Consider the following 27,043-nt stretch of genomic DNA (forward strand, 5'->3'; position numbering starts at 1 on the left):
CCTTCAACAGGGTTTCACATTTGTTCACATGTGTTCTCAAATTAGTTCCCAATAACAAATATAAATTATGGCCAGCAGCTCTTGTAAAGTTGAATTTTAACGAGGTAGTATCTTGCTTCCATAGTGATTTACAAATGATATTAACTGAAAACTCATATTCCAACATGTAAATGCAAAAGTATGCGCCTCGAAGGACTTTGACAACATTATAATAGCAACGAATAGTAACCGACAAGTCATGTTCACACAAAACAAAGGTTTATTCTGTATTGAAAATGCCTAGGCCATATTGGAAACGTGTAGGTAAACACTTAATGAATCTTAAACAATTATCATTACTGCAGAAATTTAAATCGTTCCAAAAATATCCAATTACATTTTATAAATGAAGCAGTATTTATTTTACCTGATGCCACATTCACAAATTTCCATATCTTTATGTTAAATTGAATGTGGGATCATATGTATAACAAAGTGTATCACTATTTCAGTTCAGAAAAAGACAGGAAGAACTTCTATGGAAACAAATAGCATATATTCAATAGAAAATACTATGCATGCAACATATAAGCGTGTATGTTTGCGCAAACCGTTTGAGTTAAAATTTATATAGATTCGATAACAATTCAAAGTATTAGAAACGAGGAAAAAACAACATTATAAAGCATATAAAATGTGTCACCTATGTACAGCTATGTAACCCCCAGATGACCGTTAACATTGCCAGTACCGCCCTGGTGTGTTATTGTCATGGTCGTTTGCTTATTCAAAGTGGACATGTCGTATGCATTTTCCATATTTGAATTGCTCTCGCGTCTCTGATTGGATGGGACTATTGCCACGTGACTGTAAGCCTTCACCACCGCCACCTGGCGTTTGGATTTATCCGTCGCTTTGGAATTTGAAATCGTGTCGTATTCGCGTTCTATAATGGACGACCGAGACCGTGCCGTTCTAGGACGAGCCGTTATTGCATCCGTTTCGGATAAGCCGTCGGAGAGGTTTGACCTGCGGTCTTTGTTCGGTTTCTTGTAAGGTACACCCGCAATAATTCTGATTTAATCCTACAGCTATATGATTTTAAAGAAAGAAACTCTAGGTGTCATGTAAACGTGTGCTTTACATGACTACCAGTCTTTACAGTGCCACTTCATGTACATAGCGGACTACGTTCTGGACGTTTCACTTCTGATAAATGTCAAAGGAATGTCAAAGGCAGTTAGGACATTAACACGATCAATCTCGTTCAACTGAATCGCAAACCAATTTCATGTGTGCCTGCATTTCAATACATTCAAGCATTGAATTAATATATTTCTAACCAATTTATCGTATAATAATAATAATAGCCGCAAAATAATAATCAGTTACTTTTGATGTTTAACTAAAGGCAAAACGAATCAACAAGCTGTGCGCCTTTTCCTTCTGATATTACGTAACTAGATTGCATTAGTCATTCAGTTCATGGACGCGAGAGTCTTGACATTTTGAAGCGCAGTTACATTAAAATATAACGCATGTGTGTGTTTAAGATACATTATTATAATCAAGTGTAAGAATGTATGGCTAAAATGAAACAGATATATTCAGTACCAAGGTGCGGAAGGGCAACATAAGCTTCGAAATGCGAAAGGAGGGGATACCGTTTGATTCTGCAGCAGAAAATGACGGTGACCACAAACGCCGTTACCACGTAACACACACGTTGATAAGCTCTATGAGGATTTTCTCTTCCATCACTGGTTTATCTGGAGAAAACACCCACTGAATGCCCATCATTACAGTTTTGATCTTATGCAATTTCACACAAATACATGATAGGCCTAAATAAAAAGGGGTATGATTAACCATATTCAGCATTAAATTGAACATACACATAAAGCATTGCACAAACACTAAACGGTATGCAAACAAATTACACTGCATTATGTCCTTAGGTTCTGCGGTAATTAGTATGCACCAAAAGTTAATATGAACTGTTATTCTGGTAGATGGGGATGGGTTGAGGGGCGTTGGGTGGGGTTTTACATCCTAATTAGGCGATCTGACTACCATTGACACGACTTTAGTGTCGCTGGTGGAATAGTGCAAATCAGATGATTTGTTTGCTGCGCTAGTGGTTAAATCAACGACACCGTTAGTTTCTGATGTCACTAGTGACGTCACAAACTCTGTGATACCCGCTGATGATGTCACGGGTGTTGTCGGTGACTTCGGATCGTAGTTTGCCACCTTCGAATCTTGTCCGCTGGATTGTATAGTGTCGTGAACAGTTGCTGAAAGGGTGAACAAACACAGTAGACATCATTATCGCTGATCGTTCTATTCAATAATTCAAAAAATGTGTCGTTGTTACATTGCGCATTGAAAACCAAAACGTGATTCCCGATCCTGAATACCACATTAAAATAGTCATAACATGAAATGCTTATAAATCTCTAAATAGTGTTATTATCAAAGTCTTTGTTTCAGGTATCGGTTTTTAACATATGAATTAACAACATAATATTATTGCCTTTCTAATGTATGGTAATTGCTATTTAATACGCTCTAAAACTGCAAAGTTTTGTTGAGTTGACTAAACATACAATAAATCGAAATGTAATCTTCGTCAATACCACAAAAAGGATTTGTAACATATTATCCGCTATAGAACTGCAGAATGTTCTGTATTGACTATAATTACAATACATCGAAATTTGATGTTGAAGCAATTTTTGTAAACGTCAATACCACCACAAGGATCCTCTTTATCAACAAAAAAACACAACAAAATGATTATCATCCGTATCCGTATTATCTTATCATCGTATTCTCATTCTTCGTCTTCATTGTCAGCAAAATTATAAGCATCAAAAGCAGAATAAAACAGCAGCAGCAGCATTAGCTGCAGCAGCATTAGCATCACCATCATCATAATTAACAATGACTTGCATACGCATCTTTAAAATAATTAGCACAACAGGCATGGCCTTCTTAATGTCTACAGTCATTAAAGAATATGCACTATTGGGTATTCCGCTAGCTCGTAATACACTATGTTGGTTGAGCACAAAACAATGCACTATGAGGCATTCCGCTAGCTCGTAACTCGCCATGTTGGTTAAGCACAAAACAATGCACTATGAGATTTTCCGCTAGCTTGTTACTCGCCATGTTGGATAAGCACAAAACAATGCACTATGATGTCTTCCGCCAACCGTTACTCGCAATGTTGGTTGAACACAAAACAATTCACTATGAGGTCTTCCGCTAGCTCGTAACTCGCCATGGTGGTTGAGCACAAAACAGTACACTATGAAGTATCCCGCTAGTTCGTAACTCGCCATGTTGATTGAGCACAAAGCAATGCACTATAAGGTATTCCTCTAGCTCGTTTCTCGCTTATGTGGTTGAGCAAAAAACAATGCACTATGGGGTCTTCCGCTAGCTCGTAACTGGCCATGATGGTTGAGCACAAAACAATGCAATATGTTAACTTGTGACCTAGCTTTGGGACGCACGTGACCCAGGTTCGAACTCGGTCAAGATTAAGTCATGATAAACATTCCAACTAAAGTTCATTCAGAGTGATTCATAAATATTTCCTTAAATAAAGTGTTCATAACATTGGACCAGATGACATAGTTTTGGGACGAGAGTGACCTTTATTCAAACTCGGCCTTGATAATGTCTAAAAAACATTATGATAAAGTTGCATCACGATTGAGTCTTACATGTGAGCTCTAGAAAGGTAAAACGGGTTTTGAAAGATTCGACCTAGAGACCTTGTTTTGGAAGAACGTAACACAGAAACAAACTCTGCCTAAAAACGTTCAAACATTATTTCTAAGTTAAGGCTTTATTAGCTTAAAAGTGAATCATATTCATATTTTTGATTGAGGAGTTTGTTATTCCTTCTCACCCCCCCACACACAATAGATGGTGTCTCAATTATTTTTTTTACAAAGTGCCATCATTGAGTCATACACGTTTCCTCTAGAGTGGTTACAATGTTTTCCTAAGATTTGACCTTGTTTTAAAAGCACGTGACCCGGATTAAAACTCGGTCTTGATGGTGCCAAGATAATCATTTTGACAAAGTTTCAACAAGATTGGATGAAAAATGACAACGGGTGATTACAATACAACACGCGTGTCAATAGGTCTGTTGATGCGTCTTGTGTGTAGTGTTGGGCCTTGAGTGGTTGTCACCTTCGCTTTCAGTCTAAACCGCTGGCTAGCCCTGAGCGAAAATGAAGCCGAGTGCGTAAGTCTTCACGGCCAGTACAAGTCCTATGTAGTACCTTCTATTGGCGACACACGTCAACTGAGCACCTCGCGGCCTCAGGCTGAACTTCAGGGACTCGGAGGTGGTCTGCCCCCAGACATGCGGCATGCCAGGCCCAACGCTGTGTGGAAATGCCTTGATGCCCATGAACAGACCCCCAGCCAAACGGTAAAATGGCCCCTGTGTTCCCAGTGTTATAAGGTTCCCTGCCTACTGGGTTAAGTAGGAAACCACTGCCTTGTGGTTTGTCGTTGGATCGGCAAAGGCTAAGGGTGAGGTCACCCCAACAGAAAACCCAGGGAGTTGAAATCAGAGACGTTGGGTCATTGGCACTCCCTTAAAGGGACTGTCAACCGCGAGTGACGAAAAAAGAAAAGTTATAAAATAACGTAAGTGTTTACAATTATTACGGACAAAAGCCCGCGAAGCGGGCGTTGACCGTTCATACATATGTAAATTTAGACATAAAATTACATAAGAATACCACATAGGGATGCGTCTCAAAAAAATTTGCCGCGCGACATATATTTTCGCGATGCTATTAATGACCTGGAATAAATCAAAACACTTTGATATATGCTAAATCACAGGTAAATTCATACCTCAGGAAAAATTATATCATCGACATCATAATTGTGTAGCGAATCGAAATAAATATTCTCGCATTATTTGTTTTCCTTCGCAACCGTTCCAGAATTAAGTCATTACTTAATTATCTCCCCTGAATACTCATCTTCAGTGGGTGTAAGCCGAAGACTGGTTCACTACTTATAGTTACAGTCTTTACCAAACACAATTTACATCAACATTACCCGTCTTAAATATATTGCCGAATCTCAGATTTCTGTCGAATGTATTTGCTTTGATCTTTTCGATATCGTATTGTTATTATTATCCTGACAAATCACAAACGCTTGTTAAAAAATATTTGTTTTAAACATTATAGTTTGCATCTCTATTCTTCAAGTATTCTCGAGGCATTCAATAACGACACCCTACTGTTTATTTGTCAGAATTCGTGACGCATTTTCCATTCGCTCTCAGAAAGAAGTTTTACGTGTAATCATGAGCGCTCTTCTGGTAAGTTGTCGTTGTAATCCATCAGGAACACATTTATTCACAAAATTTAAAAATATTCCGATCTAACTGTTTAGTCTTTTAGCTTTAATTTTTAGCGTATTTACACCTTGTCTGCTCGCGCTTTACCGATATCCCGAAAGGTTACATATCACTATAATAAGTTAAGGCCTAAAACCACAAAATCCGATACCGTTGGATTTTCGTACCAAATCTTACGTAAAAAATCTTCCATATTCGAAATCAACAAAAAACAAGACATGTATAAATTGTCTGCATTATTGATCAAGTTTTAAGATATTTGTTGGTTTTCCGTTTTAAGAAGCTGTTCTGCCAAGGCAAGAGCTGGGCGTCCCACAAGCCATTCTATCCAGAAAAACTGACATTTTTGGTTAACAGAAATCAACAAAGGAGGGATTCCTGAACAATGTCCAAGCTATAAACACAGTTATTATCTGTGGTGATCTTTATTGGTTTTGTTGGTTTACTTGGATGAAACATGTGTGAACTTTATAGAACTTTGAAAAGTCTATATATGTCTATCTATAAACAAAAATCAGCTATGGTCTAATAAGATTAGATGTGCAAACACTGTCAAAGGGTTGTTAAATTAACAATTTGAAGGGCAATTATGCTAAAAAAATATGAAAGTTCCAATGCAAATTTAGTCTGTATATCGACATGTGTCTGCCAATAAATGTCAAACTAGTAATACAAAACTGACCACAAGTATGTTAAAGCACTAAGTACCTGTTGTGATCATGTTTAGTAAGTGTAATTCTAAACAGTAGCAAATAGCTTGTTTAGTAAATGCATAGTGCAATTAATATGATTTCCTTTCTACTGTGCAATTAATAAATTGGCTGTTACTTTATAATCCATGATAAATGTTGTATGGCTTGTACAAAACCAGCATTGTTAAATTTGTAAAAGGTAATAAAATAACACCACTTTGTATTTTCATATACGTTAATATTCTTGTACTGTTGTAGGTTGATGACAGTGTTTTAGTATTACTTATTTTGTAACTATTATTTTATGTGCAAATAAATCATAGTGTTTTGTATCTCCACACAATACCACATACCTTTTATATATGTTCTGTGTTAACTATGCGTTATTTGAATGTTTAAATAAAAAATATGGATGATATAACATGATGCATTCTATATTTGCATTCAAATTGTAACTATAGAGATAAGTGTATGCAGTTTAGACTGTGATATAAGAATTGCTAAAAAATGGCTTGTTTTTTAATGGCGACAAAATTTAAACTATTTAACAATAGTTTGCGAAAAAAATAAGAAACCTGCAAGATACCTTTATTTATTAAATTTTTTAATTGCGAAACAAGGATGTTGTTATGCTGTTACACATAATTATACATTGATAATAAATAAGAATACAATTTGTAAATCAAAATTGATTTGACACATCACATAATTTTGATTATGTTAAATCAGTGTACTGTATGCTAAATGCAACTGCTTTAGCAAGCTTTCAAGTGGAATTGAGACATTTGATGAAACAAACTGTTTCGTGGGTAGAACCAGTACTTAGACTGAGGTGTCTATATGACGTACCATGACGTCGAAAGTCTACAAGACCTACTAGGTAGAACGAGAAATGTACTTTGACGTACAATTTTCACCTACCCTTGAGTGTTAGCCAATCAGAAGACACCTTACATCTGTTGCTTTTAGAGATATTTGACATTGAACATTATTATTATGTTTACCAAATGATGCGACTATCGACCGCTTACTCGTAGATATTGTGCGTATTTCTTTTATGCCTAATGATAAAATATGACATTTCTGCAGTGTAATAACAGCAGTGAAAATAACACAATTTTATTTAATGCTTTCCGGTGGTTTATAGAGAAATATCAGTGAATTAAAACCGATAATTTCACTGTTTCAAACAATGAAAATTATCAGTAAAAATTATCGATAATTTTCATTGTTTACTGTGAAATGACGTCATTTTTTGACTAAATGACGTCATTATCCCAGCGAAATTTTTAAGTTGAACTCTTTAGCAATGTATAATAAACTATGAAAAAAAAGCATTAAATAAAAAGAAAATCTGTTGGATTCGGTGGAATATCGATTTTAATTCCCTCGTGATCATATTTTTTTTTATTTTCACTCATGGCTGTGTCGTCGGCAACTGTCAATATTTTTGCAATAATACATGCCATATTAAGTTCACCTTATAAATATATGTACAGCACATTCGTTTCACAGAAATCGCAGATTAACACGTCAGCATATTTCACAAGTCACTAAATCACTAATTGTTGGCTACATTTATTATTATAATTTAAACACGAATGACCCATCAATTCATGACAACACATGATGTCATTCATTCTTATATAATATGCTCTTAACATCGCTTTAATTTCCTTAATTTCAATTGTTGTGCGTTTGCTTTAATGTTCAAGAGATGAACACAATCAACCCACCACCTATTATTGCAATGTCGTTCTATTTCGAATTAATTGTTGTTGTTTTTTTTCCTTGAAATAACTTTTGTATCCGGGCATAGTTGAATATACTCCGCGACCTGGGACAACGGGGCTAAATGTTCTTTGCAGACTGGCATCCGTGAAACGGTGTATATGATCCTATACCTGGGAAAACGGGGCTAAGGGTTCTTTGTAGACTGGTGTTCGGACAAAAGTATATATGAGCTGGGAAAACGGGGCTTAGTGCATTTGCTTACAGTGGTCCGCACAGGATGATCGGGGACGATAATTTACGCCCGTACTGAATTCGGTTTAGAAGAGACCAAATATAAACGAAATATGACATTCGAGCGGAAAGTGTCGTTCTAGATAAGCCCGTGCGGACTGCACAAGCTAATCTGGGACGACACTTTTCGCACATGCATGAAGCCCGGTTTCTCCAAAGCGATGCTCAAGCGGATTCGCAGTTAAGGGGATTAAGTTCCTAAGCGGTCATTTGAATATTTAAATGGCATATTATACTCATCAGAGTAATTAAGTTTAATATAAGAAGTTCGATGTGTGTGGGCTAAGGAGGCATTATTTGCTCGACAGTTGACTTAAAAATGTACCGTGCTCTGTGAAAAAGGGGTTTAATGTCTGTGCGTAAAGTGTGGCCTCAGATTAACCTGTGCAGCCCGCACAGGCTTATCAGGGACGACACTTTCCAATTAAACAAGATTTTTGCTGAGAGGAGACCATTTTTAAACGAAAAATCATAAAAGCGGAAAGTGTCGTCTCGAAATAGCTTGTGCGGACCGCACAGGCTAATCTGGAACGACAGTTTACGCACATGCATTAAGCCCCCTTTTCACAGTTCATATACGAATACAATGCTGAAAATGCAATTCAATTCGTAAGTGAATGATAGTCATACAGAAATCACACCGATGATTTAGCACATAATTATAACAGATTCGGTCTATAGATATATTTCACCCGACTCCGTAAATAGACTAACGTTAACCTATGGACACCGCCGAAACATAAATTAGCAATACCCAATAATGCGAACGAATGGTTAATAACGTGTTAAAACATGCCATTCAACATGTAATTGCAATCAAATGTAGTATTTCTCGTATACTTGAGTATAACAAATGTATGTTTCCTAAACTGTGACCCAAAAATCAGGTGAAAGTTTGTAAAAAAAGTTCAAAATGCTATTGTGCAGATATAACAAGCATTAACTGTCTTCTGCAACCTAGATTCTTGTGTTATAACCTTAAATAAAGATTGGGGTACTTTGCTAGTCTGTATCGTTAAAAAATGTGACTTGCATAATTTATCCCATATATTGTTAATTTCACTACATGTTGCAAGAAGTATGTTCCTTTCATGCATTTTTTTATAACTCTTATTATGTAATGCGAGTACTTGGCTACTAAGCAATACTGTAAATGTTGCATTGTGACTTGCATAAATCAGACGTATATTTAAAATTATTATACCTCACTTTTATTTACAATGCTAAACTCCCATAGGCCATCGTGACATAGAAATACTGTCAGACCCAGCGGGAATAAATTTACTGGCCAAAATATACTGTATCCCGCTGCCATAGCAATCACGTGCCACCAGCGGGAAAAAATTAACTGACAAAAAATACTGTATCCCGCTGCCTTAGCAATCACGTGCGGAATGTTCGAAAATTATACTGTCCCATTCGCGCATGCGCAGTACGCAGTTTTGCGTGTGCGTTGTATTTGGATAATTAAAATATCGATTGCATCTGAAACTGTGCGGTAGAATAGATTAATGCCATTATTTAAGCTTTGACAGGAGTCAAAAAGAAAATCAATTTAGTATAAACGACACGCTTACCTCAAAGGCAACTTTAATCCAATGCTAATGACAATAAAGTTTCAACGATATACACTTCCAGTGTCTGTTCTTAAGGTGTTATGCATGACAAACACACAATCCGAAATACGTTTTGGATTCGTTCGATGCTTTAAACAAATATTTTACTGTTAAAAAAACCCACCACGTCCATATTCACGCCCGGTATGCGAATACTTCGTTTACGGATGGCACTTCACGAACAGAGAACAACAAACGCCACGCGCTAGAGGTAAGTTCCTCTGTTTTATTTAAAGTTATATCCTAAAGATTAGTTTTTAAGACAAGACACATGGTCGAGTTGATAAATGGTGTATCCTTTTGTATTGGGAATACACAATTTCACGGAAGAATGGAACAGTTTTGCCCAAAAAATAGAAAATTTGATCGGAAAACAGCATAAACTGGATGAACAGTAAACATTTTAACAAAATAAAACTACTTAGAATTATTGCAAGAAATTTTTTGCTATTCCAGCATGTAGAGTAATTACTGTGCTTCAAATACTGAAATTTTGATAGCATTCAATGAAATATAAACAAAGATAGTACATTTTGTAATAGGTGGCATACATAAAGTTGCAGCCACTTTGTTTACCGATAAAGGGCACTTCAGATTACGGAGACTTTCAACAAAGCGGGCACTCTAATAACTGAGTTTTATCTTCTACCTCAAATGCATTTATTTATATTATGGCTATTCATACGAAACATTTTTAAAATATATTTTTCAAAAATCACATGACTATTAATTTATACTATGTTTATTATAATTGCAATTTTCAAATAAGATAATATTTATTATTAAATAAATGTGTACGGATAATGCGAATCAACACAATCGTGTTTAATTTTACTTATAGCAGGGCTCTAGATAACGGTAGTGAAGGGGTCTTTATGACGCAAATACACATTTGTTCTTCATAAAATCCTATGTCGGTTGTACTTATTTGAATCGCATCATCAAGACGATACTTATGCGTAGCAACAAAATTAAAAAGAGAATGGTAAAACTCCCTGTATTTTGAGCCCTGCTTATAGGGAGCACTTCCCATTACGCAACGCTAACGTTTGCTCGAAGTGCGATTCACCTGACCCTAAATCACTGTATTGGTTGAGTTTTAAGAATCACGGTTAAAATTAAATCGTAAAATCAACTGATTCTGGAAAAAAAGGAATGCGTACATAAAATGTTTAAATGTCATATTATGGAGTCAGTACTTAGTATACCCACACAAACGAAGTTTAGGGTGCTATATTGGATAGAACTTCATATGCAGCATGTGTTGTGTTTATATTAAAAAAAGACGGATATGCATAATTTTTACACCACTATCGTGTGATTAAATCAACCCCGCCCGGTCTTTTATTGCTATTTTCGTTTATTGGCATTGAGCCAAAAAGTTCCAATAGAATTTCGAACCTGCATCGCTGCTGATATTAATCTCTGAGAGGCAGTTTAAGCAGAGTGATTATTCATGACATGCTATCTAAAATAAAAGAAAATAGCCTTAGTACCTTCATTTGGACATAAAGATAAATCTTTAGATCAACCGCTTAGAACGTAATTTAAAATATATGGTCATATAGATTTTACTCATTAGACATATCCAATTTGTTTAACATTTATCTTTCACATTTATACCAAATCATAATCATATTTCAAAGGGATAAGAACATGCTTCGGTTAATCGTTTTTTATTTGCGTACTAAGTACATACATTTTTATTTATTGCCTGCTTACTTTAACAGTATTCCACAGCGAATTCTGCATTTTTGATTAAAAAAATACGAGTGTGTTATATCTGGAAAAAAGTGTCTAGATGTCAGGAAACGAAGTGCCATTGTTTTTTAGATGATCGGTAAACGAAGTGCAGATGAAAAATGTGCATGCGACTCTTAAAACATTTGAATTTTCTCAAATACATTAGTAAACTAAAATGTAACATGTTGTAACATTACTGGATATATTGATCTTTTATTTCGAATAGTAAGCACGTTCTTGATTTATTTCCAAGTATGTTTATTTTGTTTAAATATGTACTGATCATTCAATTCATGCTGATTATCGATGAAATTTTATCGTTTTTTTTTTAAATAATTCACCGTTTTTCCGCGAATTTCTTTCTTCGCAATACGAAGTGCTATACCATTAATCACCCAAACAATGTTCTGTGTCTAAAAACCAAATAAACAGAACATAAATACAAAAGAACTGAAGAACTCACCTCTCGCGCGTGGCGTTTGTTGTTCTCTGTAAGTGAAGTGCCATCCGTAAACGAAGTATTCGCATACCCGGCGTGATATTGTTGTCCCAAAATGTTTCGTCACCGAAATGACGTCACACAAGTACGTCATAAATTGCGTAATCAAGTGATGTAAATAAAATACGGAAAGCTGGTTCTGTAATATATTTTCAAAGAAATAATTGACGACTAAGAAAATTGATGGGATAAATTGATTAGATCTACTAGGTCGGTGCCGAATAAAGCGAAGTTCATTTTGCTCTGCCCGTAAATCTGAACCACTCAACATATTAATGGTTGTTCATTGCTGAAATTAAATTCAATTATTGAATATTAAAATTGTTCATGGTTCATATAAATTGTTCATGTTTGAATAGTTTATTCGGTATAATACAATAAATATTACATGTCTGACAGGGTGACAGTAAATTTGTCAACTTTCGGAAAAATTCTGTCAACCTTGGCTTCGCCTCGGTTGACAGTATTTCCTCAAGTTGACAAATTTACTGTCACCCTGTCAGCCATGTAATATTTATATACTGTAAATGGTATTCATGTATTGCGTTTATAACAGTCCTTTTTATTATGCAGTTATTTGCACTAGTCTACCATGCAAAACTGTAAATCATGCATTAGTATCTTCTATATATATAATTTGTTGATGTATTGGTGTGAAGAGGTATGTCCTCGATCCCCAAAACCTATTGACGAGGATAATAAATTGTATAGAACGAAAAAAAAACAACAACAAATAACAAGCATAAACGGAAAATACCGCTAAAAGTTAATACCCAAACAACGTTATGATTAAAAATAGAATTACATCGCTACTGATAGGCCGTTGCTTCTAATCGGAATCATCTTTGTATTGTGTAATATCATGTGTTATTTATAAACCGCAAAAGTTTTATTAATGTATGAAGTTGACGTCTTGTCGACACTGCTTGTTTTTATGTTTACATTAATGAAACTGATGGCCGAAGCATACTTTGTATTTAATACATAAAAATAAGCAAGAGTAACGTGTTTGTAAAGTGTGTTTTATTCAGATAACAACATTACAATGAAATTACCAAAACTACCTGTTTTTCTACCGTACTTAAATGATTTCTATATAACATTACGTATCGTAGCCTTCTCAAGTCAGACGGTGTTAACTTGTGAGATTTGGTTTACCCTCACTATGAGCAGAGGGGGAAATCACGTGACAATCAAGATGGCGACGCCCATGCCGAGACAGGTATTTTCGCCGTTTTATATACTATTACTTGTATTATCTGTATAATTGCCACTCCATATCAGCAAGAAAGTGATCAGCGTTTACATCTTATTAATATTCGCTCTTTTTCTCGACCTTACTCGCGGCTCATTTTCTTAGCGGGTTCTGTATTTATGTGACCCGCTAAGACGTTTCGCAGCGAGGAGAGTCGAGATATAGGGCGAATATTATTACGATATGAACGCTAATCGCTTTCTTCACGATTTTTAAGGGACATTGTCCGTAGGAGAGTCCGACAAGGATTCCCTCACATTTCACTTGCGTCTAAAATCTCCACTATAATCAAAACAAGTGCACCAACATAACTAGGTGCATAAGTTCAAATGCCTCTACGTTTGAAAAATTATTTACTCTGTCAGTTTTACTTTCTGTTTTTGTATTTATGTTTTCCATAACTAAATACCATAATTACAACCAGAAATATCTTTAAAATGATATATAGGGCGTTGATTTGTATGTGTGTTGGTGAACGAAAGTTGTATCAATGAGATAAAAAAAGGCATTTTTTACGTTCAGTCTTTAGTTTCATTAGACGACAGTCAATAACGGGGTGTTGCGAAAGATTTCGTGGCTTATATCGCATTTGTATATTCTTTTTATCATATATGTATGCAAAAAGAATGGAAATTAAATATATAAAAAAAGTTAAACCGCCAAACACGAATCATCCATGCATATTTAAAATACTTACACGCGCGTTATTCTAACAGACCTGTGTTAGTGCAGTGCCGGACATTGTTATTTGATTCGATTATTGATAGAGCCCATACTGATCACGATCATGATAAATATATTGCTCACTTTGGTGAAATAATCTTTATCAAACCAATCTAAAATAGTATTTATACTATTAATGTTGATAGTACATAAATAATATTTTGTTGACATGCACTGTGTGCATGATAATTATATAAACTGTATACCTTATTTTAAAGTTATGACTGGTCAAAATATAATTCCAGTTAACTCGGTAGCGTTGAAATGTCGATTCCGGGACATACTGACCGCGAACTGTCCTTCATACCTAGCGGGATGGAATGTCGTGCATTTTAAATGAGGTCACGATTCAACTCCTTGATCTACGTAGTGTTTGAAACTTAATTTTTTAACATGTCTAGAGGCCAATTTTGAAATAAAGAAAGAAAATATTATGTTTAAACTACTATCCGGATTGGTAACAACATATATAAAATTACAATTGCACAGAATGCAATATGGTAGCCATTTATAAATTACTAAATATGAGAACATAGCCTTTGAAGTATAAAAGTTCAAGTGCTGACAATGTTAAATCAAAGCGCTGAAGACAATGATGTTGTTCGCTATTGCATAAACTTAGACGCAACTCAGTTTCAAAATTAAGTTATATTTTGTTTCTTCGCAAGTTTGAAATGAACACAACCCATTCAAATTTATAAAGAGTGTGTCTTAAAGCAAAGGTCGAGATGTGTGTGCACTGTTTATCCTCAAATATATGTTTTAGAGATAACTTAGACAAAATAACAACAATATGTCTCTTTTTTCGAAATGGGTAGCTGCACTGGTAACCATCTTTATAATTTTGGTTGCCTTGCTAAAGATTAACAAGCCTAGAATCATGTACAAGTTGTGGTATGTGTATCTAATACTTTATATATTTTCTTTAAATTATTGAGCAACAATTTTGCCTACATGACAGACTTTTATTGCATCATGTCTTGTTGTGAGCCGGAATTGAATCATTTCCTAGGCCTAATTGATCCCCAGTCGTCAATTTGTATTTTATGTTTAATTGGATTGAGTTGTTCAAGCTTTGAAAACGCTATTTGCCCTGCTTTTTAGCCCAACTGTAAACAACTTTTGAAATTAAGTTTCCTGGGCTGAAATCTACTGGCCCCAGGCTAACAGTCAACCACTAAACCTGTAAGTTATTCGTGATGTAAGATCTGACAGTGTATTGAACTCATTCAGTTTGCAAGTCTGAAAACATTAAAGGGACCTGTTCACGTTTTATTAAATTGACAAAATTAAACGATTTTATAATTTGGAGAGTTCTGTTGTAGTCTTTATATATTATAATATTACGAGGATTGCTTATAAAGTATAAAATACATCTCTCAGTGTATGAGCACGGATGGCCGAGTGGTCTTAACGATAGACTTTTATTCCAGTGATCAGTTGTTCGAGCCCAGTTGAGGGTAACTTTTTTTTGGTTTCTTTAATTTTATTCTTTTATTCTTTTTTTCATGGAGCTTTTAAGATCCGATGTTAATATTTATCAATATTCAGCATGTAATGACAATCTGTGAAAAGGTTCTTTTAGATGTTTATTAAACAATGCCACAAGGTAAACATTTAGAACTCATTGGTTGTTACTTTCATTTAGAAGATTTTTTATTTGCCTTGTCAGCGTGGTTACTTCGAATTATCACTTTTATCTTTTTTTTCAAATCATTCATAGAAAATATAACTTAAGCTTTATTTTGGGAAAACATGGCTAAATGCATTTGCATTAATTGTCATCCCAGTACCAGATATTTTCTTTAAACGAAAAACACCATAAAATCAGAAAGTGTCGTCCTTGATTAGCTTGTGCGCATTGCACAGGCTTATCAGTGTGCACATGCTTATCTGGGAACCAATTATTTGACATGCATTAAGCCCCATTTTCCCTGAAAGCACCCAATATGAACAGATTTCAATGAAAAACTGGCCAATGTCGTCGCACAACCTGTTAAACACTATTGATTACACCCACCCACACACACACTGTTTGCAGTGTACCAGTGGTGAAGCATAAACAGGCAGATGCGGTGGTTATTGTTCTTAGCGTAGTTAAGAGCAGACTGACTTACAACGCATACCAATAACTTTAGTTGTCCACAAACACATAAAGGGTCACACACAAACTGTATTGATTTCTAGAATTGAGTGTGAAGCTGGTGTATCCCTTCAGCCTTGCTACTGTAGACAAAATAGTTTTGCGCAGTTTACATCGTTGCAAAACGCAGTGCTAAATTCCATTCATATAAATTCACGCTATACTACGCAAAATAGATAGTCAATTGAATTACCTGTTAATGTTAATGGGATAAAGTTTTGTAGATTCCACGCTTTCTATTTCGTGCAGTTTTGTTATTTTTTCATTAATACAAAAATTCATTTATTCATTTGAGCCTATTTTCCGGAAATGTTCTTAGGATATTTTTCGGCAATTACAAAGGTCAATTATAAATAAAATAAATGAATAAAAACACTCAGGCGCGCAGGTTCACACGCGGATATCTTTGTGAAGATTCATCACTTTATACTTTACTCTGCATGTTAACATACAAACGGTCATTTCCAAATCCGTATGCGCCCTGTTCCCACTTTCCACACCCATCCAGCAAAGTCATTTCTTTAATAAACTTGAAGAAAAAAATATGCACTTTAGTGTGGTGGACTTTGCAAATGCTTTAAGTGCCACAACCTTTGCGATGTTTCTGTCTTCTCTTGATGAATCATCACCAATCGTGATAAATCTACTATCTGCTGCATATTCCATAAGATATACACATCGGCTATCTCCGGAACCCTCCGAAAGAGAGGTATACGTCTATTAACTCCTGAATCATCTGTAAGATAGATTGATTTATGTCGTCTGCTGATATAGAGTGAACTTACCAAGTCATAACGCAGACAATTTTTCTTCAGGAAACGCACTTGAGAAATATCATCAACATCACGACAGCTTATTATTTAAAGGGAAATAAATAAAGTGTACTTTTAAAGTAAATTGAATAATATTCGAGCGACTGTACTTGTTTACATATTAACAATTTAAAGGGATCTTTTCACGTTTTGCAAATTTGACAACATTTAAAAAAAATCAGATTCGCAAATTGTCGTTGTAGGTATGGTATTTGTAAGGAATCAGTAATACTGAACATTTACCGTGCTCTAACATATCCATTATATGCATCTTTTGACGATTTAAAAAACTGAACATTATAAAACGTTTCAGCGCGAAACGATTTCATAATTTGGAGATTTTTGTTGTTGTCGTTAAAATATGACACTACGATAATTGCTTATTATATAGTATAACATACAACAAATATATAATGAGCACAGATTGGTCTAAGCGATAGACTTTTACTCCAGGGGTCAATGGTTTGAGCCCAGTTGAGGGTTACTTTTATTCTTGTTTTTTTACAGCTTTTTAGATCCAATGTTTACATTTATCAATATAAAGCATTTAATGACAAAATTCAATACACGCCGAAATCTTTGAAAAGTCCCTGTTAACAATTTTCGTCACGTGTTGTAAAGACAAAATATAAACTGCTTATGTTTAAGATATTAACCTCTTAATTTACCATACCACGTGTCGAGGACAAAACAGAAAATAAACGCACGAAGATGTTTTTATATCTTTACCCACAAAAACTGAGGGAATGTTTGGAAGACAAAATTGTGTGTCTGTGAATTTGTTTGTTTGGTTTGTTTGTTGGTTGGGTTTTGTTTAAATAGCATGAGTTTTTGTTGTCACGTTTCTTGAAATCCCAATTTCCTAAAGATATCATAATACTGGCTTGTCGAGATTGTTTTTAAATTAAAAGAAAAAAATCGTAATAACAACAAATGAATGAACCGTACATGAAACTAGACATTGAAATGTGCCGATACGTTGTCTACATTTGATGTCATAGTATATGTAAAACGACGTGTTTAAATAACAAAAGCGCGCGAAGTTCGAAACAAACACGAACACTTCACAGTCACGTCAGTAACAAATGGAATACAATTAATGCAACAATACGTAACGTTGTAGGCCCTCTCGTCAATATTGTGGACAAATAAAGTCATTAGTTTAAGTCGTACATCCGCGCACATACACATTCAATACAATTAAATTGTTAAATGCACTTCCATTGTTCTCATATTGAAATCAAAGCTCAATCAGAAGGGGGTTATCACGTAATAGTCAAGATGGGGACCTCGAGACAGGTACTTTTCGCCGTTTATAACTTTTTTATAACACTGGGAAGTGAGCGATTAAACAAACGTAAAAAAATAAATAAATTAAAAGGCGAATACTACTTGTCTCGGCATGGACATTGCCATCTTGACTATCACGTGATTACGCTCTCAGACTTTGCAAATTCGCGTGACGTCACTCGTCACTGGACTATAGACCATTCAAACTAGCATGCACACATTCTATGTCACGTGGCATGTTAACGAGACAGATAAGAGTTCAAACATTAAAGTAGCGCGTAAATTCTCAACTTTTCTTAATATACCCTCCTCAAAGCGGGCACTTGTCGTATATTTCAATTGCTCATCGAGTTCATATGTAGGTTGTATTGTACAACATAAAAATGGTTATTTTAAGAATATTTTTTACAGACTTTGAATATGAAAGAGCTTACTTAAATATTAAACACAAAAAGGACCACCGCATATGATTGGGTTTTGTTTTGCTTAGCTTTAACTTTGAGTTAAATAGTCTGTGGGCGTCACAATATAAAACGCATATAAAATATAATAAAGTGATATGGTACCAGGCATTATAACTTTCGCGATGGCAACCTCACCGCTAGCGATGTGAGAACCGAAATAGAAACTTTCTTAATGGCATTTTAACCGGAAATGGTGTGGGAAACCGAAATGAACTGTCCCTATAGTAACCTCAGCGTAATTGATGTGAGAAACGGAAGTGGCACTGCGCATGTGCTGCAGGAATCGGAGTGCGTAACCGATGACGGATATGGCATCTGTACATACGGCAGTCCCATCGATCTGTGAGATAGAGACGCCATTTGCATGATCAATTCCTCACTTTTAAATCAAACTTAAATTCCTAATTTATTTCCAAAATTAGAAATCAGCGACTTTACTCGCCTACAAAAAAGGTTTATTGTGTTAAACCAAGAAACAGCATCAGGACGAATATAGTTATTAAGAGCTTTAATGCATGTGCGGTAAGTGTCGTCCCAGATTAGCCTGTTCAGTCCGCACAGGCTTATCAGGTACTGCACTATCCGCTTTTATAATATTTTTATGTTTAGAGAAAGTCTTTGAATAGCAAATTTCCAGGTGAGGCGAAAAGTGTCGTCACTGATTAGCCTATGCGTACTGCACATGCTAATCTGGGACGGCACTTTCCTAAATTCAATAAATACCATTTACACAGAGCGAGCTCCAATAATTTATACAGTATATTACCTCAGAGTGTGGTCGTTCTGGGCCTTCTCGATCCGCTTGTCTTTTGCCCGCCGTTTCTGGAACCAGAATTTTATCTGACTCTCCGTCAGCTGCAGCGTTGCCGCCAACTTGAACCGTCGGTGTCGGCTGACGTAGTCGGTGCGCGCGTACTCGAGCTTTAGCTTCAGCGCCTGGTCGGATGTGAACGTCGTCCTCTAACGTCGCGGGCGGTTCTTGCGTCACGTCAACGTTGAACTGATCGAATAATTACCACGTTATGTGTAATGTTTTCCGGTATATGAGTGGAGAATACCAGTGAATGATAGATGAACTGTAGAAACTGTGTGCAGAAATATGTCGACGTCGAATAGACATGAACATAATCATAAGAGCCTTGTTCTTGGAAAACTGGACATAATTCAATGCATCAATCGTGATAGATCGACAATCTCCGGAGTTCTCCGTAAGATATGCATAACTGGACTATTTACATCAGTCGTGATACATCTCCGGAATTCTCCGTAAGAAGGATTAATTTCAATCGTGAAACATCGACTGTCTCCGGAATTCTCCGTAAGATAAGCAATAAATCGTCTGCAGCTAGAGTGTAATTCAAAGTGTCGACTCAGATTAGCATGTGCACAGCAGAGGATTATCACGGATGACAATTTCATATTGTATGGAATTTTTCATTTAAATAAAGTCACTTTTCAATAAAGTCTAGTTTAGGCGAGAAGAGTCGTCCCTGATTAGCCTTTGCATTGTGCCCAGTTCTTATTGAACGAGACTCAATCATATATATAATATAATTTTCGATGTTTGAAATTTATTGAATGAGTCGAAAATTACTTTCCCTTCAGTATGAATTTGCCGCTAGAGGCGCTCTAGAAGCACGAGGTTTTCGTGCATGGTTAAAACGTGGTCAGTTTTCGTCATTCAGCTTTGGGAACTTGCACGGTATACATGTTATTTTTTAAAATAATGTGTTAATATTTCATATTATGGAAATTATATATGAAATTGAATAATTGATATATGTATTGAACTAAATTTACATAGAATGCCACTGTATGATGACTGTTAGAAAGATTGTATTATGTGATGTATGTTTGACGTTTTGATGATGGTTATTATGTTAAGTATAATGATAAATGGACAGCCGGTATGCGAGTCCCTGCGGCTAGTACAAAAAAAACAGAGTTTTTGTTTGTTTGCTATATAGGCAAAGGAGGGATGTAAGGGAATAATAATATACATGTAATGTGGTATAATATGCGGTATATGAGTGGAGAATACCGACGATTAATAAACCAGGGTGCAGATCAACGGGGTTTTCAGGGGTTTACACACGGCCTGGACAGAATGTAATCGCACCTTTAAAAACTTTATTTTTGCATACAAGACGGGATATTTTTGCAGTTTGTGCCGATGTCTTTAGGTATATGAATAAGTCCTTGAATACGTCTAAAATCGGTGACAAAATTTCACGTTGCGTCAAGCATAACTGTGAAGTACAAATCGAATTTTGAACAAACAACAGGCATATTAAATAAAGTAATTCTGATGTATTTCAAAATACCATAAGCAGCATAAAAATCTGCCTTATATGCACTTGTGAATATTCTTAAGAATTTTTTATTTTTAAGTTGTAAACAGTACTCACGGAATATAAAATAGCCCCTTTTTTCGTATAATTAGCGTTGATGACAAAGGTGAGTGCCTTATCGAAATGAAAAAATCTTTCGGACAACGTATGTTGCATGAACATTTATGTGAACAGCTGTGTTACTCTGTACAGCACAAAACAGGTACGATGGTTTTGCCCCGAGGAAAGTTGCTGGAAAAGTGCTTGATTGCAGTGTTGATTTTTCATGGAATATTTGAATGTGGACTTGTCTCTATTTAATTCGATACATACCATAGAAAGGGTTTTATTCGAGCTTGCCAGTCTTTTTATACATAATTTCGATTCGAACGCTCTCTTTGGTAAACATAGTTTAATCATAACATATGTATTTAATTAGGCTTCCCTTAGTTGATAATTTAATTTAGGCATCTCGGGCTTGTTTCCTCAACGTATCCCTTTGCCATACAACTTTGTCGTAACATTGAGAGCCAGTTTTACCCATAGGTTGGTTTAACTTCAAACTTGCACTCGTTGTACACTTCAAATAATGCAAGCATTCTTTTCATGTTTTACCTTGTCGTTTGTGGTTTATTAAACAGAGTAAGGTAAATTAACAACATATATTTTTTTTAATGAAATATAGCCTTTAAAAAGAAGGTTCGACATAAAAAAACGCTATTAGCTGGACCATTTTCGATGGAGTGGCTCACACAAAATACATACATATTGTATTCATCGTTGTCGCTGAGTTATATTCGTGATGTACCTGCATATAACAGTTAAACGAGTTAAACTTCAGAAGATTGGATGACGCATATGACAGCTAATATCATTCGTTTAAAGTTACTTTTTTAATTCTGGTAACCTGTATAAAATTCTACAATTTGTATCATATAAAAATTGACTCAACATTTTTTTTAAATTTCACCTGGCATCATATTAATTATTTCGTAACCAATCTGTATTGTAACATGTTAATGAACATTAAACAACTCGTATTGAGCGAGTATTATTAATTTCATAATGATATCGGCAAGTTTTGATGTGTAGAAATCACACCGATAAATGAAGATCACGCAAATCTTGTGTAATTGAAATTAGAACTTAATTTTATTTAGCTGTTTTCATGTTGAAGACATGTGTTTGCGTTGTTTATGACTAGGTTTGGCAATGCTATGTGTATGTGTGAGTAACATCAATGAGAATCAAGTTATTCTTTATTATTTAATTTAATTTTATGTACGTTAAATTCTTTAACATAAAATTATTTTCATAACTTAATATTCGTCCCTCTGGTCCTGACTCGGTAGATAGGAAGATATTTCTTTCATTCATTTAAAAAAATAACTGAATGTATACAAAATATCGGCAAACTGAACCAGGTCAGTCGAGATAGCTTTAAAATAAGATTTTTAAGGCGCATTTGACAATCGGCAAATACAAATCGCAGCGTAATATGGAAACTAACTTTTTACCGATTTTAATAAACTTGCTAATAGCATCTGCAGGACATACCCCACATTCTCGAATCTTAATCTATATTGACTAAACATGCAATCGTTTATGTATCAAATGATCTTCCGAAATCCCAAACAACTCATGAATAGCTTATAAACCTTCAACAAACTTTTATTTTAGCAATACATTAAATTACTTAAATACGCGAATGTTAGTTATATAAAATGTTCAATATGAAATAATTAACAAAGGCGGATAGACCTACTTAACATTTGTTTAACAACTTCCTTAACACAAGTACTTACTACATATGCCTGTTTGTGATCATCGCTAAAGTCAGATAATTGGTTTATCAAGTTATAAATATTTAGATACGTGAGAGAGAATATAATCCATTTTACAGAGCCTGATAAGGTTATCAAAATATTTGATGCACCACAAACTAACGCGGACAACTAACATAATTTTCCCATTTATCATATAACATATTCGTCGTACCAAATGAATGAATGTAAATATTCCGTTTATGATTAATAATTTTAATACGATTGTCCAGTTTAAGCGAGTATGCGTATTTCCCTTTACAACTACGCTCCCGATAGGGAAAAACAACAAAAATACAACATATTTTTTGGTAAGTCATTGGTATGACCGACTGACTGATACCGTGTATTACTATTTCATAGTCATCAAACATACATAAAAAACATGAATACACACAAAAGCTTTGTTACAACATACAACATAGTCTACAACAACGCCAGGCATACTGTATGCCGGCACGAGTCCCTCCTCGTAGGCAACTTATAAGGCAGCCACGCCTATCAACAGACTACTACGACACTAGGCATACTGTATGCCTACACGAGTCCCTCCTCGTAAGCAACTATAAAGAAAGCCACGCCTATCAACGTAGACTGCTACATCACCAGGCATACTGTATGCCTACACGAGTCCCTCCTCGTAAGCAACTATAAAGGCAGCCACGCCTATCGTCTCTTCCGGAGACTGAATCCCTCAGTGGGATAAATAATAATTATTATGATACTGGTATACATGTATAAATTGAATACATTAAATGCGTACGTAATGTGGATAAACGCATGACCTGTTGTAAAAAAAAACACATTCCTGAATTTCAAAATTAGCTCGTACCAGGGTAAAAAGCATGTAGATTACACTTTTAAACAATAACGTTTGTAATGTTACTCTTACTGTTATTCAAAACAAAATAAAAAATTAACACATGTATCGATCAGTCAATCCCAACGCTGAATGACTGAACAGAGTTACTCGGCCACGAGTAAAACGCTCTCTTACAGAGCCACCTATCGGAAACTACATTGACAAGGGAAAGTAGTTTTCGTCTAATTCGCACGTGCTCAAACGACGAAAACAATATTTCCCTTTACAACTACGCTCCCGATAGGGAAAAACAACAAAAATACAACATATTTTTTGGTAAGTCATTGGTATGACCGACTGAATTAAAAGAACGGGCTTGTAAGTATAGTACAAATAATAATTGGCTTATTATAAAATGCATTGATGGTTATAATCCAAGTGACATTGAAACCCTTAACCTCTCATCAACTGAGCTTTTAACATAGCCGTCCTTAGCTGTTTCACTCAGCCATCTACCATGACGTTTAAATAACCTGTCAGGAATGCCATTATTAGCCGCAGCAGTTGCGCCACCAGCTCTCAAAGAATGAAGGCAATATTTGCTTATGTCTTGAACATGCGGTTTAAACGCAATCAAAAACAATTCTCTAAATTTACTATATGACAAATGCTTGTTTTCCTGTCTGAGCCTATGTCCACATTTCGTTGAACTTAACCGACGAAACAAGTAACATTCAGATTCCGATGAAAAATCTGTCCAAGTAAGGTATTTCTGTAAATTGACTACTGGACACAACTGTGTGCCTGTCCTAGCAATAAGCACCCATGCTCCCTCACGGAACTTATCTGTCTTGCTAGATTCAATAAATACACTTAAGTAACTACTGTTAATACAAGCATCACTCCTTCTCAACTTTAGTACCTCTGCACTTCTTAAAAACCCAGCATATGATAAAAGGCATATACAAATAAATCTTTGATTCATAACATCATTTTCAACATACATATGTGTGTACATTTGTTGCAGTAAATCAACAGTCATTGGTTCTTTCTTATTCACAGGTTTCGCTAAACGCCGTTTTGCAGCTTCTAACATATTAATGACAAGTCTTGAATCAGTAGGTGATACATAATCAAATAAATCATGATAATATTTAATACTGTAGAACGCTTTTATAATCGGACTTGCACTACTAGCTGTTTGTATAATTGACGCTAAATATAGCGCAACTTGAAAAGCCTTGGCGGGCAAGGCATCCCCGCTTGAAAGCCCATTAGCATACCCCCAACGACGCCATCGATTGAAGCCCCTTTTGTAACTGAGGTGCGTGTTTTCCGCTTTGGTGACTTTAAGCAACTCGGGCAGCAAGGATACCTTCTCCGCCAAGACCTCTGGCAAGCCATCAACTTCACTTCCGTATCTCTGAAAAAATAAATGTGTAACAGCACTAAAGTTGACACACTTTGTTACTTAACACATTATATTTACAAACAGTAAGCAACACTATCAATGTTCATGATTCACAAATGATATCAAAAGTGCTAACATGCGAAATTTAAGATTTTCAACACCAAACAACCCAGAACCATTCTTACAAGGTATGTAATAACTTATTGCCGTTGGTAATTCCATATAGTCTATTACAAACGACTTAAAATGTCCATCACTTGTCCAAATCATAGGCCAAAAATTAGCCGACTTCCATTCTGGGACAATCAAAACACCTTTTGCCCCACAAGATTGCATTTTAAGCAATACCCTTGGTATTAATATTATAGGTGGTACAAATAAGCCAAAACTATGCGTCCATGGGTAAGTAAAAGCATCAACTCCTTCAGACTCTTTACACCAAAATCTAGAATAAAATCGCTGTAATTTGGCGTTATGTTTCGAGGCAAAGAAATCGACCTCTAAATTTCCCCATGAAGACTGAATTATTGACAAAATGTAAGGGGAAATACCCCAATCGTCTTTTTCTACTATTTTGGACAAATAGTCTGCCACATAATTCTCTCCCCTTGGTATCCATTCAACCTCCAAATGAATAGAATGAACTAAAGAATACCCGAATATTTTCATCGCTAAATCTTGTAATTCAGGCTTCATGGAGCCCTTAGCAACAATGCTGCATACACCTGTGTTATCAGTAAACCACTTAACTCTTTGATTTACCAATACATGCTCAAGCGACAACATTACTCTATAAACAGCACACAATTCTCTCCACGTGGAGGATTTTGCCGCTTCCGACGGCGACCACGTGTCGTGCACTACACCGCTTTGCATTTCGACCTCATACCCTGCTAAACCAGTGCTGCTAGCGTCACTATAAACAATTCTAGTACAGCCATGACTGATTGCCAATGTTCTAACATTTATAATTTGTAAATGATCATTCCAAAACGAAAGTTGAACCTTACTTCCTTCAGACAACTTAATATAAGAGTTCCACGTTTTTGCTTTAAGGATGTCAATGCTCAAACACCTAGTCATAATCTGAGAAACAGTTCCCAATACTATACCCATAGATATAATTTGTCCCACAAAACTAGCAACTCATCGCACACAAACATAGTCCGAAGTTTGTAAAAATCTAAGTGTCTGTAGAACTTTATCGATTCTACACCCCGATATACGCACGGTGAAATTAGCTGTATTTAACTGAGATCCTAGCCATTGTAGTTCTTGCACTGGCTCCCAGCATGATTTATCAACTTTAGGCACCAAGCCGGATAACAACAAATCTGATTTAATTTCCCGTGACATAATTACTGTCTTATCGTATGTCTCTGCGGTGCCAAAACCATCATCTAAAAACATGATGATCTTTTTACCTTCGCCTCTCCATTTTGCAATTAATGGCCTCATTAATTTTGTATAGATATAACAAGCAGACGACAAACCAAAAGGAAGAACCAAAAATTTGTAATAGACCAGAATACCTGAATAATCTTCCCAGGCAAAACCTAAATAATCTGTGTGTGGCAGAAAAATATCCACAAAATGATATGCTGACGTTATATCAAACTTAATCATCCAACAATCTTTTTTGATATACATCAATGCTAAACGCAAGTCTTCATACTTTACTGATTGCTTCCAAACATGAAGATTAACCTTTCGTTAATCTAAAATAAGCCGTTTTTTACCATTATTATTACAAGAAACTGTCAGCGGATTAACAACGTGTGGAGCATTTGTACATTTCACAATAAGACCGCGATCTAACAAACTTTTTATAGCTTCAGTCACAAAATTATTTTCATATAAAGCTGAACGATTGTTTCGACAATGTACATGGTCTGGTAAAGAAAAGAATGGAATTTTATAACCATTTTGAATAGTGTCTAAAATGAATTGGTTAGCTCCAATATCTCTCCAAAATTGCACATGATTTTTTAATCTACTTTTAACCAGTATTTCTTTCTGGCCTTGT

The 27,043-nt window shown here is 35.5% G+C and overlaps 1 protein-coding gene and 1 long non-coding RNA gene across 2 annotated transcripts; both read right to left on the minus strand.

Moving 5' to 3' along the window:
* Positions 1-241: 241 nt before the first annotated feature.
* LOC127860521 (uncharacterized) lies at positions 242-12,008 on the minus strand. The gene is made up of 2 exons (XR_008039828.1): positions 11,929-12,008; positions 242-2,276 (listed from the first exon to the last, which is right to left on the minus strand). It is a non-coding gene; the product is annotated as an uncharacterized LOC127860521 (long non-coding RNA).
* Positions 12,009-19,413: 7,405 nt separating this feature from the next.
* Positions 19,414-25,893, minus strand: LOC127859689 (homeobox protein rough-like). Its single transcript, XM_052397194.1, has 3 exons — positions 25,807-25,893; positions 24,982-25,029; positions 19,414-19,611 (listed from the first exon to the last, which is right to left on the minus strand). Exons 1-3 carry the CDS (start codon positions 25,891-25,893, stop codon positions 19,414-19,416), a joined length of 333 nt encoding a protein of 110 aa, XP_052253154.1.
* Between the last annotated feature and the right edge of the window lie 1,150 nt (positions 25,894-27,043).

The sequence above is a fragment of the Dreissena polymorpha genome, chromosome 15 (assembly GCF_020536995.1).
Source record: "Dreissena polymorpha isolate Duluth1 chromosome 15, UMN_Dpol_1.0, whole genome shotgun sequence".
NCBI lineage: Eukaryota > Metazoa > Mollusca > Bivalvia > Myida > Dreissenidae > Dreissena > Dreissena polymorpha.

Coding starts and splice junctions, on each gene's coding strand:
- LOC127859689 (XM_052397194.1), bottom strand. CDS start 25,893: ATGCAAAGCGGTGTAGTGCACGACACGTGGTCGCCGTCGGAAGCGGCA. Junction 25,030..25,806: donor AATTGTGTGCTGTTTATAGA/GTAATGTTGTCG, acceptor TTATTTTTTCAG/AGATACGGAAGTGAAGTTGA. Junction 19,612..24,981: donor CAGAGGTCTTGGCGGAGAAG/GTATCCTTGCTG, acceptor CCGCGACGTTAG/AGGACGACGTTCACATCCGA.